The sequence below is a fragment of the Antechinus flavipes genome, chromosome 1 (genome assembly GCF_016432865.1).
Source record: "Antechinus flavipes isolate AdamAnt ecotype Samford, QLD, Australia chromosome 1, AdamAnt_v2, whole genome shotgun sequence".
In the NCBI taxonomy this organism is placed as follows: Eukaryota; Metazoa; Chordata; class Mammalia; order Dasyuromorphia; family Dasyuridae; genus Antechinus; species Antechinus flavipes.
Window position 1 is genome coordinate 187,145,945 of NC_067398.1, and position 21,065 is coordinate 187,167,009.

Here is a 21,065-nt window from a genome sequence, read left to right on the forward strand (position 1 = left end):
ACTTGCCCACAGTCACATAGCTAATAAGTATTGGGTGTCTAAAGCTGTATTTGAACTCAGGTCCTCCTGACTTCAGGGCTGATGCTTTATCCATTGAACTACTACCTACCTTTCCCTTTTTCCTAGACTTAAGAAATCTAGGGAATTAGTTGCAAAGTCTTAGTTACCCTAATGGATATCATTAAAGTTAGAAAAAATGCTCTTGGGAGAATAGGAAAAAATAGAAAATTTTTTTCTGAAACTTTAAATAATTTTCAAGGCAATTTTAATTTCATAAAATAATTACTGAATTTAAATGAATGAATGCAGCAAAGTCAGTAGTACAGAAACTCATTTTTGATTTTACCATTAGGGAATCATACTAGTTTCTGTACTAAAATATAATCATGATATATGAAGCTTTCACTGTCTCTTTCACTTCTCTGTTTTTGAGTAACATGTTCTAAACCATATTATTGAAATGTGAATAATGGAAGAAGAAAACCAAGCTTCTCTGTTGTGGAATGAGAAAAATCTGTTCAGAACATTTCTATCATGAAGCAAATCCATAAACCATAAAAATTCATTCTTTCTCTCTATTCAATAATTTTAATTTTTTTTAAAGGGAGCATCTCTTTTGTTAATGCTGAAGACTTTTCTGACAGAAGATGTGTTTCAACATTGTATCATACTTTATTTACAAAATTACAGTTATGCATCAATTCAAAGTGATGACCTTTGGAATACTTTTAATGAGGTAAGTATTCTGGAAACTTATTCTAAGGATTTCATTTAATTGAAAGTAGTGAAGTTAGAAAAAGCTCTTGATTCCAAATCCTTAGTTAGCATGAAAGTGTAAACCAAAAATCTTACAAAATAATGAATTTTGTTAAATTACTAACTTTTTGAGAGGGGATTGGGTAGGAAGAAGCATCTTCCAAGATATAAACATTTGAGGAAAATGTGTTTATTTCATGAAAAATGTGTCATTTCATTTTTCTCTTTTTATCATGTATTTTATTACCTTTTTGTATATAATATATAGATATGGGTAGTTATAAGTAGATAGATCTTTAGTATGTAGACCTATAATTGTCTATATCTAGATCTATATCAATTTCACCCTATTAAAATTAGATTATCATTTAATTCCTCTCTATCTTTTCTGACTTTTTCTTCATTATTTCTGTGAAATTTCTTCAATTAACATCCTTATTGGTTTAGCTCTGAGCATTTATGCTACTGACTTTTCATTAAGACTGAGCCAACAGTGGTTTTTATCTGATGTCCTCAGGCAGAGAGGAAGGTTGACAATTAAAGTTAGAGTAAATTTATTTGGCAACATTTTTTTTCAGAATGAAATTGTTATTTTGCAGGTCACAAAAAGTCTGGATGTAAAAAAGATGATGAAAACTTGGACCCTGCAGCCAGGATTTCCTTTAGTGACTGTTCAAAGAAAAGGGAAACAAATTTTGGTACAGCAAGAGAGATTCTTTCTAAGTACTACAGATTCTGGAATTCATCCTTTGGATTCAAGGTTATTTGTTTTCTCTTTTTATGTTTCGATCCCTTCGTGTTTGTTCAGTGAGGACCTAATTCTGCTGTGATGTAGAAGAAAGTGAACTGACTTTAGTACCTGAGTTAGCATCTTGCCTTTCTTGGACTAATGACTTAACCCATTGTGATCTTCCGCTTCCTTATCTATAAAATTAAGGCATTGGACTAGATGGCCTTAAGGTCTTTTCTAGCTCTAAACTTTTGATCTAATTTTTTTTCCTAGAAAACATTCATAGTAAATAAGCCTACTGCATAAATAGTAAAGAAAAAAAGCATAATGTAATATTTTATTAAAATTAGTTTTAACAGAAGTCATGGGCAATAGAAAAGAATTAGAGACAGTTCTTAATTTACATACATTCATTTTATGTAAATTTTATTTCATTTTATTAATAATTGTTATTTAATTTAAAATAATTGAATTATTTAAAGAAATAATTCTAAGAAAATGCTTTTATTAACTTTACTGTACTGTACTGTATTCTCTCTCCTTCTCCCCCTTTCCTCCATGTTCCCAAACTGGATGCTAGCTCTTTGCTTCCATGGGCCTGATTCACTCTTTTTTCTCCTTCCCTGCTTCCTTCTTTCACTCCCTCCCTTTCTTGTTCCATTCCCCAGGTACTCTGATAAATTTGCATTATATAAAAGTCACTTTAAGTATTGGTCTGTGGTACTGTCCACTTAAAAAGCAAGAACTGTTTGAGTTTGGTTTTGGAACCAGAAATAAAGTTAGATATATTTCTAGACAAAAGTACAGTGAATCCCTATTTCTCAATTTCTGGTCAAATGGCAAATTTTTATTAGTTTATATAACTTTTACAATCCTAAATCTTAATTTCTTAAAACCTATAAACTTTAAAAACTGGTTCTCTTTTGTATTCCTACTTCTTTCTCTCTGTATCCCAAATTCTCCACTTTCCCACCTTCCTTTTCCTTTTTTTCACATTTTCACATACAAATCTCTAGAACCTCTAAGGAGACTATTCTATGATAGACAACTGGATAGTTTTCCATCCTAAAATAGTTTTGAGTTGGGAAACCACTGTTATAGAGCATATTTCTATATATCTCATGTGTGAAAATATACTTCCCCCCCCTCCTTAAAAACAGAATTTTTAAGATTTTAGCTGAAGATTAGAAAAGGAAAAGGCTTTATTAGAGAATTTTTTTGTATTCAGGTTTTTAATTCATCAAATTATACTTCCTTTTGAGTTTCCTAATATTGTTATTTGCTAAATTGAGGGGAGAGGAACATTTTTAATGTCTTGCATAAATCAGACATGTTTATGGAATACTGTAGTTTGATGAATTAACTCTTGAAATAGTAGCTTTAAAATTTTAATCAACTTCTTCAAAATAACCATTGTTATATAGCCAGTTAAAAAATAAAGTAATAATAATTCTTCAATAATTTTTTTCTCTTTATAGCCATCTGTGGCATATTCCACTTTCCTACATAACAAGTGACTGTAAGGCACATGACTGTCCTTATGTGGCATTACTAGACAAAAAATCAGGTACTGTATATAACACTTTCAAATTTCTTTTTTAATGACTTATTCTTTTAAATTAAAAAAATTTTTTTTAAATATCATCCAAGCAGCTAGGTGACATAATAGATAGAGGGGTGGGCCTGGAATCAAAAAAATCTCAATTTGGATTTGACCTCAGACATTTACACTGTATTTTGTTGGACAAGGAGTTTGACTTCTGTTTGCTTTCATTTCCTCATCTGTAAAATGGAGATATTAATAATATCTATCACCCAGAGTTGTGTTTTGGAATAAAGGTTGGTTACTATATCAGTCTGAATTTTGATTTATATTAGTGTTCTTTTCCTTTCCATTATTGAGGTCATTTTTACATTACTCTCTTTGTTCCATATCAGTTAATATGTTTCTCTGAATTATTCATGTTCCTTATTTTTATGATCTAATGATATTCCTATACTATAATTAAGATATTTGTCTACTAGTGGACATCTACTCTTTTCAATATTTTACTGCCACAAAAATGTTGCTATGAATATTTTGGGATTTTCTTGGCAAAGATAATGAACTAGAATGCCATTTTCTTCTGCAGCTCATTTTACAAATGAGGAAACTGAGGTAAACAGAGTTAAGTGACTTGCCCAATTAGTAAGTATCTGAGACTAAAATTGAATTCAGGGGTCTTAGCAACACCAGGTCTAACACTCTATCCACTGTGCCACCTACATTATTAATTCTAAGATGTTACTTCACAGTGTACCTGTTTTCCTTCAGTCCCTTCATCACTAATGGTTTCCATATTTTATCTTCTTTGATGGTGATTGATAATCATAAAGCACAACCTCAGATTTATTTTAATTCGCATTTTTTTCTTAGTATTTGTTATTTGCAACATTTTTTCATACTGTTGCGAACAGTTTGCATTTCTTTTTTGGAAGCCTATTCTTGGAACATCATTTGAGACTAATTCTTCATGTATTTTGGATATTGGACTTTTATGATATTTATTGAAAAGTAGTTTGGGGTTTATTTATTTATTTATTTTTGCCTACTCAGTAGTTTTGCTTTTCTAGCATTGATAGTTTGTATAAAAATTTTTTATATAATAAATATAATAAATATCTTTTTTTCCTCTTATGATCATTATTATTCCTTCTTGGGTTAATAATTTTCTATATAGCTGTTTTGGAAAACATTACTTCTGTTCCTTTTTCCTTTTTTTGAATATAAAATAGTCACAAATCCATTGGATGTTTTTGTGATTTATGTGAAAAAGAAGACTTTTTTTTCTTTATCCCTAATCTTGCTGGGAAAACTTTTAATGTTTCTCTTACAAATAATAAGAGTTTTTGTATCAAGATAGTTTTACTATTGATCTAATTGAAATAAGAATCCTCTATTTTGGGGCTCTTTGCTGTTTTTTTTTTTCTTAACATATAGGAATATTGTACCTACCTTTGGCTTGTGTTGTGTGTGTGTGTGTAAATGAGTATTTTGTTAATGGCATTTTTCAGTGTCTTGTGATAAAATGATGTAATTTTTGTGACATTTAAAAATTATATTGTTTCCTTTATGTTAAATCATACTGAATAAGTATTAAAATATATTGCTGTAACCAATATGATAGCTATTTAATATTTTCATATACTTATTTATTGGTAATATTGATCTGTAGGGTTTTTTCCCCTCTTGTTATTTTTCCTTTCGTGATTTGGGTGCCAATACTCTACTTTTCTCATAGAAACTCATAGAAAGATTTTTGAGAAGGCGTTTTCTTTATTTTTGCTAACATTTTATGTTTCATAGTGGTTAATTGTTCATCAAATAGTCAACAAAATTTAATTACAAATCTATCTCAGCCCAGGAAACTGACTTACAGTTTACTAAAATTCTTTTTCTAATATCAGGTTGTCTAAATTCTATGTCTCCTTTGTTAATTTGGATATTTTACATTTTTAATATATCCTTTTAATATGTTTTTCACTTTGTATAGTTTTGAGGGGGAGAGGAAAGATAATTCAACTGAACTCTTCAAAGTTGCTGGTTTATTCTTAATTTCCAAGACAATGACATTTTCATGGTTGTGATTTCTTGTTTTTATTATTGAAAGAATTCAGATGATAATGTGAAATAATCCTTTATCATGCTGCTGGATTCATTTCTTGTCTCCCTTAAATTTTTTTTCCCTTAATTTTTTTTATTTGATGATTTTATTTAATGGATTTCTTATTCACTATCATGTCATCTTTTAATATTTTTGATCACTTCGTTTCTAATATCAGTCTTCTAATATCTTCTGCTGTCTTATAATAGCTAGCATTTCTAATACTGTGTCTTAGAGAGTAAAAGTGGGCATCCTTGTTTTTACTTGACTTTGGTGGGAATATTTCTTTATGTTTTTCAATTGTATATTGTTATCTCCTGGCTTAGGGTAGATTTCATTGTTATGAGGAAAAAAATACTCAATACTTTTTTTTTTGAGGGGAATAACAAGGGAAGGGAATAAATATTTATAGAGCGCCTACTAAGTATCAGGTACCATGGTAAGTATTTTGCAAATATGATTTCATTTGATCCTTACGTACTACCCTGCTGGGTAGGTGCTATTATTATTCGAATATTACCATTGAAGAAACAAAGGCAAACATTTAAATCACTTTCCCCAGGCCCACACAGCTACTAAGTCTGAGGCCAGATTTGAACTCCTAATTCCAGACCCAATGCTCTATCCACTGTGCCTATTAATTGCTCCTGGATGAATATTGGATTTTATTGGAAACTTTCTTTTCATTGATCTAATCTTTTTTTCTTTATATGTTTGTTGTATTATCATAAGTTTGCTGATATTGAATTAACTTTGCTTACTTGATATAAACTTTGCTTAGTTTTGATGAATATTGTTAATGTATGATCATATTTTATTAGCTGGTTTTATTTAGTATTTGTTATTTGAGTTTATGAGAAATATAGAGATGTTATTTTCTTTCTTAGAGAGTTTTTTTTTTTTAACCAAATATAAAAATCAACTCCATGTTTTCCTCATAAAAAGTATTAGAGGTATTAGGTTGTATTTCATCTTTATATATTCTGTTCATATTTTCTCCTAAACTTGTCATTTCACTGGTTTGAAGAACACTTGATAAAGTTATTGCTTTTACTAATGCTAAATAGCAACTGTTTTACAACTTAACTAGATGTAGAAAGTTACCTGGGGCATTGAAGAGTGATGTGACTTCCCAGAGCTCCTGTTATTGTTGGTTTTTTTGTTTGTTTTTTAAATTGAATTTAATATTTTGTTGCATTTAAATTTCAAACTGTTATCCTCTCTTCTCATCCTGTACTAGAGAGGGTCACTATTTGATAGAAATATGTACATATGTAAAACCATTTCTCTGGAGGTAGATAATATCTTAACAAATCCATTGTAGTTGATTTGAATGAATTTATAATATCCAGAATAGCTTAGTTATTCAAGTTATTCTTTGAACAATATTGCAGTTACTGTATACAATATTTTCTTAGTTTTGCTTATTTCACTTGTCTTTCCATATTTTTACAAAAACCAACTTATTCATAATTTCTTACAGCTCAGTAATATTCCAATACAGTCTTTCTAGTTCTTTGCTCCCACAAAGAGAGCTGCAATAAATGTTTTAGAATATATATGTTCCTTTCCTTTTCTTCTCATCATCTTAGGAAATACACCTAATAATGGTCAAAGAATAAACACAATTGTATATCTCTTAGGACATAATTCTTTATTGTTCTCCAAAATGGTTGGATCAGTTCACCATTTCACCAATAGTGTATTAATGTCCTCATTTTTCCACGTCATTATATTCGAAGACAAGCAATAACATCACGAATTTGGGGTCAGAGTACACTCTTTTTCTATGACTGATCTGGCAAAGCTCTATCAGAGGTTAGCCACAAATAGTCCTGGATCATGTAGCCAGTATGTATCAGAAAGGTGGGAACTGAACTCTTATCTTCCTGATTCTGAGGCCCAGCTATTATAACAACATTGATGAATAATTTATATAATATATTAGTTATATGATTTTGAAAAATTTGAAAGAATTAGTTTGTGACTGAACCAATTTTGGGTTGGTTTTTTTTTTTTTTTTTGGTTTTGTTTTTATAGAAAAGAGAGCTAGTTATGGGGCTGATTATTTCCACTTAAATAATTAGTCTGTTTAAATACTTAATCTCCTACCTGTGTGATCGTGGGCAAATCATTTAATTCCAATTGCCTTGTAAAAGAAAACAAAACAAAAACTAATAGTCTCATATCATTTTGGATAATTTTCATTTTTGTAAATAATCATTGCCTCTAAATTTTCTAATTTGTTAGAATATGGTATGGGGAATTTCTTTGTCTTTCTTTGTTTTTGTAATTTGAATTATAATTTCTGTAATTTGAAAATTAAATTCTTTGGTGAGTAATACTTACACTTTCTCCTTACAGGATTTTTCTGTACTCCTTTTTTAAGTCTTCTTATACAGTGTCTAGTATTTTTATTCCTTTAACATCATCTAAGTTTTCTTATTTAACTTAACTTAATATTTTAACTTTTCTTTTTGTCTCATTTGTCTTTCAAATCTGTTGTCTTGACCTCCCCATCCTGATATTAATTGATTCTCCCTTCATCCCATTCTTTAGTTTTGTTATTACTTCCTAGTGATATTGTTCTCTTTGATTTTTCTTTCTATTGATATTTTATAACTTCTGCTCTACATAGCTTGATCTCAGAATTCTTTAGAACTCTTCTTAGAATGTTTTTAAATGTACAAAATAAAATACATAAGATTACAAAATGTTGAGATATAATTATTAGTATTATTTTTTTTTACAGTTCAGATTTCACTGGAGACAGTGACAAGAATCACACAGATTTCAAACCATCCAGAAACATTGATTTAATTATTGCTACTATAATATAAGAACTTTGTTTTTTGACCAGCAAATGTACATAGTATCAGAGCTATTGTATTTTATCAGTCTTGACAGAAATCTTAAACAGAACCAGAAGCCAGGAGGAAATGTGTAGCTAAATTGAAAGATGATTTAGACAGTTTTTCTCTGGAGAGAAGCAAATAAAGTTGCTACCAGGTTTGATTTTAATTTTTGTCCAAAGGCAAAAAAATATTTTATGAGACAGTTGGTCATCCCATATCATGGCATTCATGATTTGTTGTTCAGTCACTTCAGTTGTGACTGACTTCTCATGTCCCCATTTGGGGTTTTCTTGGCAAAGATACTGGAGTGGTTTGTCATTTTTTCCTTTAGCTCATTTTACAGATGAAGAACTGAGGCAAAAAGTTAAGTGACTTGACCAGGATCACATAATTCATGAGGAATATTTTCAAAAAGAAAAACATAATTGGACGATAAATAGAGAAAGTCTGTGAAAAAATTGATAAAATTCTAAATTAAGTCAGCTTTTAATATACTACTCTATGACTCAGAATCAATAATGGAATTAGGCATGGATGATGAAAACCATGTTGGAAAATGTGCATTTGGAATGAGGATTGAAAGAAACCAGATTTGGAGGGAGCTCAGAAACTTCATACCTATAAATCATGAATTTTATTTAAGAGAAGAATAGGTGGTGGATAATGTCAAATAACATCAGAAAAGATCAAATTGATTGTATTTTTGACAGATAAGAAATGATTCATTACTTTTGGAGGAGACATTAGGAAGTTAACTATGTCTTCAGATCATTGACTTGTTAGAATAAAGATAAAAGTTAATGCAGAGATAGAAGAAAAAACAAAAATGAGAAAAAGATATAGTTTGCAATTAAAGTAACTCTAGCCTAACATTCACATAAGGTATTGATTGCGAAAAATGACGTTGGGACAGAAGAAATGACACATTTAATTGTAATTACTCCTGTCTTGCATGATGTAATACCATCTTACCAAGGCAACCCCTCTATCTGCTCAAGTGACCCTATTTCTTCCCATGTCATCCAGCACACTGTCCTCTCTGTCATCCTCACTCTGTCACTTATTTTCAGCCTCTCCTTCTCTACTCAGTCATGTCCTACCACTTACAAACATGTCAATATCTCCTATCCTGGAAAAAAAAAAATCTTTACCTGATTCTTCTATCCCTGTACTATCATCTTATATTTCTTCTACACTTTGTGGCTAAAGTCCTTGGAAAGTCTGTCTCTAATTATTAGTGCCTTGACTTTCTCTTTTCTCACTTTCTTCTAAATCCCTTAGAGTCCAGCTCCTGACCTTATTCCACAGTATCTGCTCTCCAAAGTTATCAGTGATCTCTTAGTTGCCAAATATCATGACTTTTTCTCAACCCTCGTTCTCCTTGATAGCCTTTGACACTATTGATCACCATCTTCTTTGATATTCTCTCTGAGTTTTCAGAATACGACTTTCTCCGATTCTTTTTTGTTGAGTCCTCAGTCCAAAGGATTTGAACAAAGGAGGTGTTTAATATAAAACAAAATAACTTTTCTTCTCATTACAGAAAACATTTAATTGACTGATGTTTACTGTTCATTCACTATTGTAGACTAAAAAATAACAAGTGTTTACATTTGCTTACTGAAATTACTATTTCCTGTGATGCCAGGTATTTGGATAAATATACTTTTTTATATTCCTCATTTCTTTGGTCTTACCAAAAAATATCAGAGTAACTGGGTTATATTGCTGGCTTCTCCCATTTAAAAGTTTTCTTAGAAATTTTTGAAAGTAGATACAATAAACTTGTCTGATAAACAGGATAATAACTATAACAGGAAATATGGAGTTGATTACCTAGGAAAATGATATATTTTAACATGAAGTTACTACTTTTGTAATAGAATGAGGCTGCTATTTAACAACTGGTAAACTGTCTTTTTCTCCCTTTTTTTTAATTTTTTATTTTTTTTTATCTGCATTAGATGTCCTCAATCTTACAGAAGAAGTACAGTGGGTTAAGTTCAATGTAGATATGACTGGGTACTACATAGTACACTATGCAGATCATGACTGGGAAGCACTCATTCAGCAACTGCAAAGAAACATTAGTGTCCTGAGTGACAAAGACAGAGCCGGCCTTATCAACAATATTTTTGAGCTTTCAAGGTAAGGAATTAGATCTTGCCATTAGTCCTTCAAAAATAGTTATGAATCCTAATCAAACCAATAAATATTTATGCCTATGAATTAAATTTTACAAAGTGCATTGTAAAGACAAGTAGTTGCAAAATGAATTGTAAGTCAGCCAACAACTAACAAACATTTATTGTTTACTTTGTGCCACAAATATACTATTATATTGATGATGATAATAATAATAACTAACATTTATATAGTTCTTATTGTGTACCTAGCACTGTGCCATTGTTGTTATTGTTTTTTGATCACATCCAAAATTTTTTGACCCCTTGTAGGATTTTCTTGGCAAAGATATTGGACTGGTTTGCCTTTCCATTTATAGATGAAAAAACTGAGGCAAACAGGATTAAGCTAATAAGTGTCTGAAGCCAAATTTGAACTCATGAAGAGAGTCTTCCCGACTTCAGGCCTTGTGCTGTATCTACTGGCTTATATTTATAGGTATCTTACTGATCCTCACAATAGCCATGGGAGATAGGTGCCATTATCATCTCCCACTTTCCAGATGAAGAAACTAATAATAATTGCTAAAGGAGTTCTAGGTTGATAGTTTAGGAAGCCTTACAAAAGAGGCTGATTTTTTAATTATTATTATTTTTTAAATCCCCTAGTTTAAATGTTACACTTAATATTTACTCATTAATTTCAGGGACATATGTTTAATCTATATTGGATTACCTACTATTTAGGGGAAGGAGGAAGGGAGAAAAATTGGGAACACAAGGTTTTTGCAAGAGTGAATGTTGAAAACCATCTTTGCATGTATTTTGAAAAATTAAAAAGCTATTATTAAAAAAAATTTCAATGACATCTGATAAGATCCAGAATTTCTAATGGTAGTGCACGGCTCTGCTTAGACCACTACTGTTATTCTTTCTCTTTACTTTCAAATGTATTTCTCTTTCATAAGGTGAGAATAACAATGAGATCATGGGATGTAATAGTCCTTTACAGAATTTCAAAATATCTAGGCAATGTTAGATGTCAAATTAGGATAAAACTAAGACATAACCTTTCTCCTTAAAGATTACAGTCAAATTGAGGAATAGGATCAAAACTGAAAGAACTGGTAAATAAATAAATGCTGAGTTGCACAGTATTAAATGAAGAGAGATCAGACTTGAGCAATCAGCAAACAAAGAGTCTGTAAGGTTTAATTTAGGCAGGAGGAACAGCATAAGTGAAGACAGAGAAGCAAGAATATACATAGGATGGAGAATAACCAGGAGAGACAAGTGAATGCAGCAAAGAATATTAATTATGGAATATGGAGGTCTTAAGAAAAACAAAAGTAGATAGCTTAGTGACAAATTAAGGAAGGTTTTAATTCAATTGGCAGTAGTGAACCATTGCATTTTTTTTTTCAGCAGGAAAATTTCTGTTACTCTTTGAACACATTTCTGTACTTTTACTTAAGTAAAAGTATGGGTAAAAGTATGGATGAGGTAAAGCCTCACTTTGGAAAAAAAAAGGGGACTATGCTTTGACAGCTGTTAATCACCATTTGTTTTTCTTTATAGCAAATAACCTTTTCTCATTTTTATTGTTCTCCACTATGAGCATAACTCCCCACACACAATTGTAAAATCTTTTCTGAAAAATAGAGTTCTATAAAACATTTTAACAGCTTTGTGAAAAAGTCTCAAAACTGTATTCCAAAAGGAAAAAATAATACTGCTTCTTTCTCTCCTACCTCTCTCCAGAAGGTCTAAATTGAAATCAGTCCTTTCTCCCTACTTCAGTACTTTTCCCAGATGAGCAGCTGTTTTCAAGTGATTTATTGGTTCAGAAATTAACTGTTATGATTCTATCTACCCTTTTGAAATTCATTTTCATCTTTATCCTTGTAAACTTAATCAAAAAAATTTAAAAATTTTTTTCTGGATGCCATGACTGAATTTAAATTTCATGTGATTGGTTTGTCTCCTGATTAATTTTTCCCCCCTACTTTCTGACACTTTAGCTTAGGAAAGGTACCTCTGAAAAAGGCCTTTGATTTGATTGATTACCTTGGAAATGAAACCCACACTGCACCCATCACTGAAGCCCTCTTCCAAACTGATCTCATCTATAACCTGCTTGAAAAAATTGGAGAGCTAGAGCTAGCTAAAAGATCTGTGGTATGTTTTCATTTTCTTTAACTTTGTGAACTTTAATATTAAACCCTAATTTGTTCCTCCTTTTCAGCAATGGTAGATTGTATTTCACTTAATCAAATTAAATTTTCCTCTGTTTAATAATTGTAAAATCTTCATTTTAAAAGGAGATTTGAAAAGGACCAGGAATGAAATGATTTTGACAGTTAAAACAACACAATAATTGTTCTCAATTGTCTTATTACTTTTTGATTCTTCTCAATTGTCTTGTTATTTTTTTCGTCTGGTACTTGCAGGTTTTAAAAACATAGATCTACAGATATAGTTGTATATCTGCATGAAAAAAAATTCATTGTGGAAATATAACTATTAGCCTGTTATGCTCTGTTCCTTTTGAACATTCTTTTGCTTTTTAAATGTGTCCCCCCCCCCACTCTTTTATTTCTTTTTTTAGGGAGTAGCATTATCACTTCTTTTCCAGAACTCTCCCTTTAAAGATAATAGATAAATAAAGATAATCAGGCAAAATATATTCATATCATACTGATCATATCTGGAAATTTATGTCTCCTTCTGCACCTCTATAGCCTGTGAACTTCTTCATCAAGAGGTGTGAGTCTTGTCTCATCATCAGTCTTTTGTTGTCATGGTTGGTCATTGCATTCATGAGAATTCTGAAGTCTTTCAAAGTTATTTTTCTCTATATTATTGTGGACATTTTATTGAGAATTCTTCTGATTCTGTTTATTTCACTCTTCATTAGTTCACATGAGTATTCCCAGGATTCTCTGAACTTACCCTCTTAGTCATTTCTTACAGTACAGTAATGCTATATTATATTTACAGTTTAATTTGCTCTTTAATTATGTCTCTGTTGATGAATAAATACCTCTTCAGTTTCCAGTTTCTTTGCTATAACTAAAAGTGGCTTAGATAAATATTTTTATACAGATGGATCTTTTTCTCTTTAATCTCCTTTGTGTATATTAATCTCCTTTGGGTGTATGCCTGAGGTGATATTATTGGATCAGAGTATATATACAATTTAGTGATTTCTTGGCAGTAATATGCTTGAACTTTAATCCATATGGTTATTGATCACCTAGATTTCTTTCATTGAGAACTGATTATTCCTTTGACTATTTACCTATTGAGATTATTTCTTGTTCTTATACATTTGCATCCGTTCTCTATGCATATTTATTAGAAGTTTGCTACAAAGACATTCTCACTTAATTGTTTCTCCTCTGATTTTTTTTTTTTGAGAAAAAAAAGTTGTATTTAAATGAAATTCTATCTCCTATTCTTTTCTTTATTCCTTGTTTAATGAAAATCTTTTGCCCTGTCTCAAGCTGTGAAAACTTAAGAGGACTCCTTCTATCCTCTAATTTATGATATGACCTTTTATGTCCAAGTAATATATCCATTTAGAGCATATTATGGTAAAATGGGTGAGTTGTTGATGACAGCCTAATTTCTCCCAAACTTCTTTGCATCTTCCTAAAAGTGAATCCTTATTCTCTATATTGTGTTTTTGAATTTATTGAAGATTATGCTAATGTATCCAATTGCAGCTGAATCTTCTATACTTGATCTGTCAATGATGAAATTTTCTATTTTTTTAAATCAATACCAAATAGTTTTATTTATTTTATTTTAATTTGTGAAATAAAACAAGCATTTTCATAGCATAGTACAACAAAAAAGATGTTTGTATATGAAGCTGAAAATAGACTATGTACAACTATTTATTTCAAATATATCAATAACAAAATTATCATGTAGATTTCTCTCTTTTTTTTTGTTTCAATTAAATAGTTCCCCCTTTTCCCCCAATTTCATGTAAAGATTTAGCATTCATTTTGTAAGATTTTGAGTTTCAGATTTTTCTCCTTCCCTCTCTTCCTTCCCTCTCCTTCCCTAAGCTAGGGAATTATACATGTGCAATCATGTTAAATGTATTTCCATATTAGTCATGTTGTGAAAGAAAAATCAGAACAAAAAGGAACAACCATAAGGAAGAAAACACAAAAAAGTGAAAATGGTATGCTTTGATCTGCATTCATTCTTCATAATTCTTTCTCAGGATATGGATGGCATTTTTCATAACAAATTGCAAGTTTATTGGAGTTGTCTAGGATCACTGTATTGCTGAAAAGAGCATAGTTGATCATCACACAATGCTGCTTTTACTGTGTACAGTGTTCTGGTTCTGCTTATTTCACACAGCATCAGTTCTTATAAGTCTTTCCAGGTTTTTCTGAAATCTGCTTGTTATTTCTTATAGAATAAGAGTATTCCATTACATTCATATACCACAACTTGTACAGCAATTCCCCAATTGATGGGTAACTCTTCACTTGCCAGTTCCTTGTCACTACAAAAAGAGCTACTACAAACATTTTTTGTACATGTGGGTCCTTTTCTCATTTTTATGATTTCTTTGGGATACAGAACCAGTAATATTGTTGCTGAATTAAATGGTGTGCACAGTTTTTAGCCTTTTGGGCATGTAAATTTCTCTTTTTTTCTTTCCCCTTTCCCTGCCATAGAGGTGGCTACCATTAGCCACAAATAAATGTGTATATTTATCCGTGAGGCTGTAGAGAACATCTTTCTTCATGTATCTTAGAATTAATTTGGATATTTCTAACAGACATTCTTCATTATTTACTATAGATCTTTGATGTTTTTTTCTAAAATCATTGTCATTTTTTTTAATAGTACAATAGTATTCTCTCACAATTATATACTGTAATTTGTTCAGCCATACTCTCGTTGATCGGCATCCTGACAGTTTCCAGATCTTTGCCACCATAAAGAGAGCCACCATGAACATATTAGTTCTTTTCCTTTTTTCCCTAATCATCTTTGGAAATAGACCAACTAGTGGTATTGCTGGGTCAAAGGGTATAAATAGTTTAATTACTCCTTGGGCATAATTCCAGATTGTATTCCAAAATGGTTGGATCAATTCACAATTCCACTAACAAAGAATTAGTGTCCCACTTTTTCCACATTCTCTCCAATATTCATCACTTTTCCCTCCTATCATTTCTGGTAATTTAGTAGATATAAAATATAATATGTCAAGGTTATTTTAATTTGCCTTTCTCTAATCAGTAATAATTTAGAGCATTTTTTGTATGACCATAAATTGTTTTGATTTCTTCATTGGAAAACTGCCTGTTTTCTTTTGACCTTTTATCAGTTGAAAATGATTCATATTGTTATAGGTTTGACAAAGTTCTTTATATATTTTAGATGAAAACTTTGTCTTATAAGCTCTCTATATAATTTCCCCCCCAATTTTCTGTTTTCTTTCTGAAAAAGAAAAAACAAATAATTTTGCTGACTGTTGCTTTGTAGTATACGGCTGTTAGGCAAATTTCTCTCAATTCCCATGTAAAAGTTGTGGATTACTATTTTTGCTCTAAAGTCTTGGAGGGAGGGCAGGAAAAGATCACTTTAACCTTGTGACAATGGCTTGGAATAGCTACTGACTGTGAATCCTGGGTCCCTGTTTCAAATTATATTTGTTGAAGATTAAAATCAGTTCAATTTTATATCATTATCCATCACTAAAATAGTCACATAGGTTAATACATCTTATAGATTTGACTTGGGGTTAAGAAGGAATACTAAATAATCAACTTTTGCATTTTGTAAGGCACTGAATAAAGCTTTCTTAATGGAGTCTGGAAAGCAATTACCTTAAAAAGAAGAAAAATCACCCATTTGACCCCAGAAAAAATTCTTTGGGCAAGCCAGTATAAGGCTAGTCAAAATTAAAACAGTAAATCAAGATGTGAGTTTTTAGCTTGGGTATTGTTCTGACACTTTTCCTCATTAAAGAAAAAAAAAGCAGCAAAAGTTATAGTTGCTGCTATTCCTGGCTTATTTGATAAGATGCAGCTGTGAAGGACCTACAGCCAACCATGTGCACCTTAAAGTTAGAAAAGCAGAGTATTAATATGCCATCTCTGAGAACTGTTGTAGAAGCACCAACAAATGTTTAATTGTTTGTGTGAAGAGAGGAAATTCCCAAAAAATATGAAGTTTATTCCTCCTAACTGCCTTCAACCACCATTGGTCACATAAGAAAAAATTAGAAAAAATAACATATTAAGTACTGTTCTGTGCAGAACATAAAATCAAAGACAGTCTTTGTTAATTTAGGAACATAAAAAATATATTATAATTTTGTTAATATTTATAATAAAATTAAAGTAGAGCTTATTTGAAAATATTGATTACTAATTAAGTTTACATAACAAGTAAGAAGAAATATCTTAATGGAAAAAATTTTGGATTAGATTGGAAGTCAAGCACTATGGCTCTTTCATCACTTTGATATTTTGAATTTGGACAGATTTCATGTCAAATTGGCCATTAACAAAATGTGAAGACTAGTAGGCATCTGAGGCTAAATTGAGTTCTAATATTCTATGATCTATAGAGATAAAAGGTACTTTAAAGTTCTTGCTTCTCACCAATTTATGACAAATAGACAAAAACTACCAACATAATGTAGAAAATGATCATGCATTTTGAAAACCGAGCAGCCCCCGTAGTTTCAGAGTGATAGGGGATGTATACATGTTCAGAAAAAGGAGGGAAGGCAGGAAGAGAGTTTAAAAAACATTTCGGTCATGTTGCTCCTTACATAAATATTCACACGGTCTGTGACATTATTCATCTGGATCTTCTCTGCAGGAGTTCAGGTTTCCATCCAGTCATGCCTACCTAACCTTTTTGCTATCTGCCCATGCTTTTCCATGGAATCCACCAAATGTGCCAGAGGCTTTCCCTCATGGATTGCTGATATTCAAAGAACATCACTGTAACTAACCTATGACTCCATCCCATGCATTCACCATGTGATCAACCAATTCTCTTTTGTTTAGTTATACATTATTATTATTTTTTTAAATTATAGCTTTTTATTGACAAAACATATGCATGGGTAATTTTTACAACATTGTCCCTTGCACTCACTTCTGTTCCGACTTTTCCCTTCCCTCCCTCTACCCCCTCAAAATTTTCTATTTTGTGATCAATAATGATCTCTTGTTCTTTGGTCACAAATTCCTTCCTCCTCCACAAGAGGTAAACTATCCTATGTTCCTCTTATTTATTTATAATCTCATTCTTTATGCCTAAATCATGAACACATTTCAATCTTATCTTGGTGTTACAGTGTTAAGTATGGGTCCATGCCTAGTTTCTGCCATATTAATTTCCAATTTTCCCAGAATTTTTTATCAGATAGTGAATTCTTATCCCAAAAGTTAGGATCTTTGATTTTGTCAAACACTAGATTGCTATAGTTATTGACTATTTTGTCCTGTGAACCTAACCCATTCCACTGATCAACTAGTCTGTTTCTTAGACAATACTAAATGGTTTTGATGACTGCTGCTTTATAATATAATTTTAGATCAGGTACAGCTAGGCAACTTTGATTTGATTTTTTTTTTTCCATTTGTTCCCTTGAAAGTCTTGACCTTTTGTTCTTCCATATGAATTTTGTTGTTATTTTTGGTCATTAAAATAGTTTCTTGGAGTCTGGTATAGCATTTAGTTACACATTTTAAAAACATTCTTCCAAAAAAGTCTTTTTGAGTTGGATCCCAGGGGATCTGTCCCCTTTGAAATTCTTCTGGAGGCATTTTTGCCTCTAGTTTCCTCAGAGTCTATTCTTCTTTGTCTCTATTATAGCTAGCTATCTGTGTTTTTTGGTTCATTTTAAAAGGTTGAGGTATGCTCCTGGGGCACAGGGGAGATTGTCCTGAGCTTCCTCTAGAAAGCGACATGGGCTTCAGGCTGCCTGTGCTGGGACCAGCAGTGCTGTAGGCTTTCCTCCTGCACTAAGCAGACATGGCCAAGTTATGCTGAGCTTCAGGGGCTCACTATTTCTTCTGTAGTTGCATTGGAAGTCTAGTCTGCTGATCCACTGGCCTTATGAACCAGGATAGAGTAGCCAACATTGCTGTATTTTGGCTAAAAGTCTCCCACTATATTCCTGTTTTAGAGCCTGTCCTCTCCGGGCCCTACCCAATTGAGGCAGGCCTTTCCTGAAGTCCTTCCAAGATATCTCCTGCTGGGAATTTGTTACACTCCAAATATTTGTAGTATCCGTCACTCTAAAATCCATTCAGGCACTTCTTCTAATGGTGATTCTGAGGGAAGCCAGGAAGAGCTCAGGCAAAGTCCTGTCTATTCTCCACCATCTTGGCTCTGACCCCTTTTTAAAAATGATTTAATGATAAAATGATTTAAAATCAAATTTTCAAAAATGATATTTCTTACTCCAGTTCTTCATTGTACCTTATTTGTTATATATACCGATATAATTGTACCCACCATGCTGCAGTCCATTTTCTTCTGAATGAGACTTAATTTTATTTCTAAAGAGAATATATAATTATGACCTCCCAGTCATACCACATCAAAATATTGATATTAAAAATGTAGGCTGTTGGTTTACATAATATAAGACCATTAATAAGACTGTGCAACTTTATGTTGACAATTCAGTTTGAGCTTCACCTTCTATTTAATTCTGGGTTCAACACATTCATTTCTTGTCTATACAAGTTTATATGTGTATATATATAAATACACACGCACACACATTCCAGTGACTAAGCTCTATAAGTCATCCAACTAACTGCATGAACATAATCTAGGCAATCAATATTTGTTATTCCTGTGTGGATAATTAGGTCAAACTTTGTAAAATGATTTTGGCTCCCAAGGAAATTGCATTTCTCTGGGATTTGATTCAACCAGCATAATGTCATCAGCAAAATAGCCTCTAGACAGCCTTACCATCTATAAGAAATCTGTCTTCAAATTAAACTCTGCCTTTGATCTTTTCCCTGACATGTTTTTAAAAATCAGAGACATTAAACACAGTTCTATCCTTTAGCTTTCAAGGAATCTTGCATAATTTTTATTTAAGTAGATATTATACAATTAACCATTGTTGTAAAACTGTTTTCCTTAAACTGATTTAGATTTGATGTATTTTATATATAGATTTTATATATTTAGTGACAGCTAGGTGGTTCAATGAATAGACAAAGCACTATACCTGGAATGAAGAAGATCAGAATCCAAATTTGGCCTTAGATTCTAGCTACATGATCTTGAGCAAGTCACCCAATCCTGTTTGCCTCAGTTTTCCTCATCTGTAAAACGAGAAGGAAATACAAACCACTAAAATATCTTTGCCAAGAAAATCCCAAATGAGTTCACAAAGAATTGGATATGACTCAAACAATTGCATAACAATACTTAAATATATACATATGTAGGTATATATATGAGATACCTTGTTGTATGAGAGCCTTTGAGGCAACTCTTTATCAAATTAAAAGCATTTTTAGAGGCAGTAAATAGCAAACACAAAAGAAACTTATGTTTTCTACATTCTTTCAATGAGCTGTATAGAGTAAAAGATATGAACTCTATGGAACATTATTGGCAGAAACTTGCCTCTTTCCTACTAGCCCCCTAATTAAGGGTGCCTTCAGGGGATATGTGCATATTAATGCATCATTAACAATTTATATGTGTGCATATTGATGCTTCATTAACAATTTATATTGATTGAAAAGTAGAACAAAGAACAAAAAAACTAGAGTTTTGCCCTATAGATTGGTCTTATTTTTTGACTTGGCAGTATCAGGTGTTTTTTTCCATTACTGTTTTATTCTGATTTTTACTAGTTTCTGAAAATTAATGGCTCAATATGAAACAAGCTTTTCCATTTTTCAGATTAATTTATTTCATGATTTAGTGTATTTCCAACAGTTAAACAGTTTTTTCCTTAAATGCTACAGAAGTTTGAATATTCTGAGTTGATGAAAATTAAAAGGAATCAGAGAAGAGCTTGCCTATTTTGTTGTTGCAAAATGTGTGTTCTTGGCAGAATCTCAGACCACCAAGATGAAGGAAAGAAATTAGAATTTATTTAGCACTTATTATTTGCCAGGAACTATTCTAAGCTCTTTACAGATATTTCATTTGATTCTCACAGCAACCCTGGGAGAAAAGTGCTTTTATTATCCCCAGTTTAAGTTGAGAAACCTGAGGCAAACTGTGACTAGTCCAGGTTATAGCTATTAAGTATCTGAGTACAGATTTCAGTTTAAGCTTGGCCTTTAACTCTAGGGCCAGTGCTTTGTCCACTGTGCTACTATCTAATCCTTTTCCTTTTGAGGCATTATGGAGAGAATTCTGAACTTGGAATTGGGGAAACCCAGGTTCAGATCTCTCCCCTGAGACAATTATTAGCTTTGTGATCATGAGGAAATTGCTAACCTCAGACTTATCAGCTATTAAAAATAGTTTATGGTTTGAGAAGAATTTCCTACAATAAAATCTACAGGTCGTTGATTTGTTTTCAACAGTGATAATCTGATATGTACATAGTTTTACATATAAACCATCTTGTTGGATCATTTTGATATCTTTTAATATAACTTTTATTGAATTGTACTTTTTGTCAACTAGAAAAGCATTAATTTTCTCTCTTGCCCACCTCATTAAAAAAAAAAATTCCCTGGGGAAAAAACTCAAAATTCTAATTTTGAATTACGCTTAGTACTTTTGTACTCAGAGAATCCAAAATTACCTCATTGTGTCAGGGTCGGTAACACATATGTATATACATGGTCAACATATATACATAGTCAAACAAAGCAAATTCTGACCTTGACCATATCCAAAAATATATGTCTCATTCTGCACACTCTCTATCAGGAAGTGGGTGGCGTGTCTTATGGAATCATGG

General features: G+C 31.6%; 1 protein-coding gene across 1 annotated transcript in view; it reads left to right on the forward strand.

Moving 5' to 3' along the window:
• Positions 1–21,065, forward strand: part of LNPEP (leucyl and cystinyl aminopeptidase) — a 112,637-nt gene that overhangs the window by 77,515 nt on the left and 14,057 nt on the right. Inside the window, exons 9-13 of the mRNA XM_051994147.1 lie at positions 605–736; positions 1,356–1,516; positions 2,965–3,053; positions 9,950–10,133; positions 12,130–12,286. Coding sequence (XP_051850107.1) covers positions 605–736; positions 1,356–1,516; positions 2,965–3,053; positions 9,950–10,133; positions 12,130–12,286 — 723 coding nt within the window. The remainder of the gene's footprint in view (positions 1–604; positions 737–1,355; positions 1,517–2,964; positions 3,054–9,949; positions 10,134–12,129; positions 12,287–21,065) is intronic.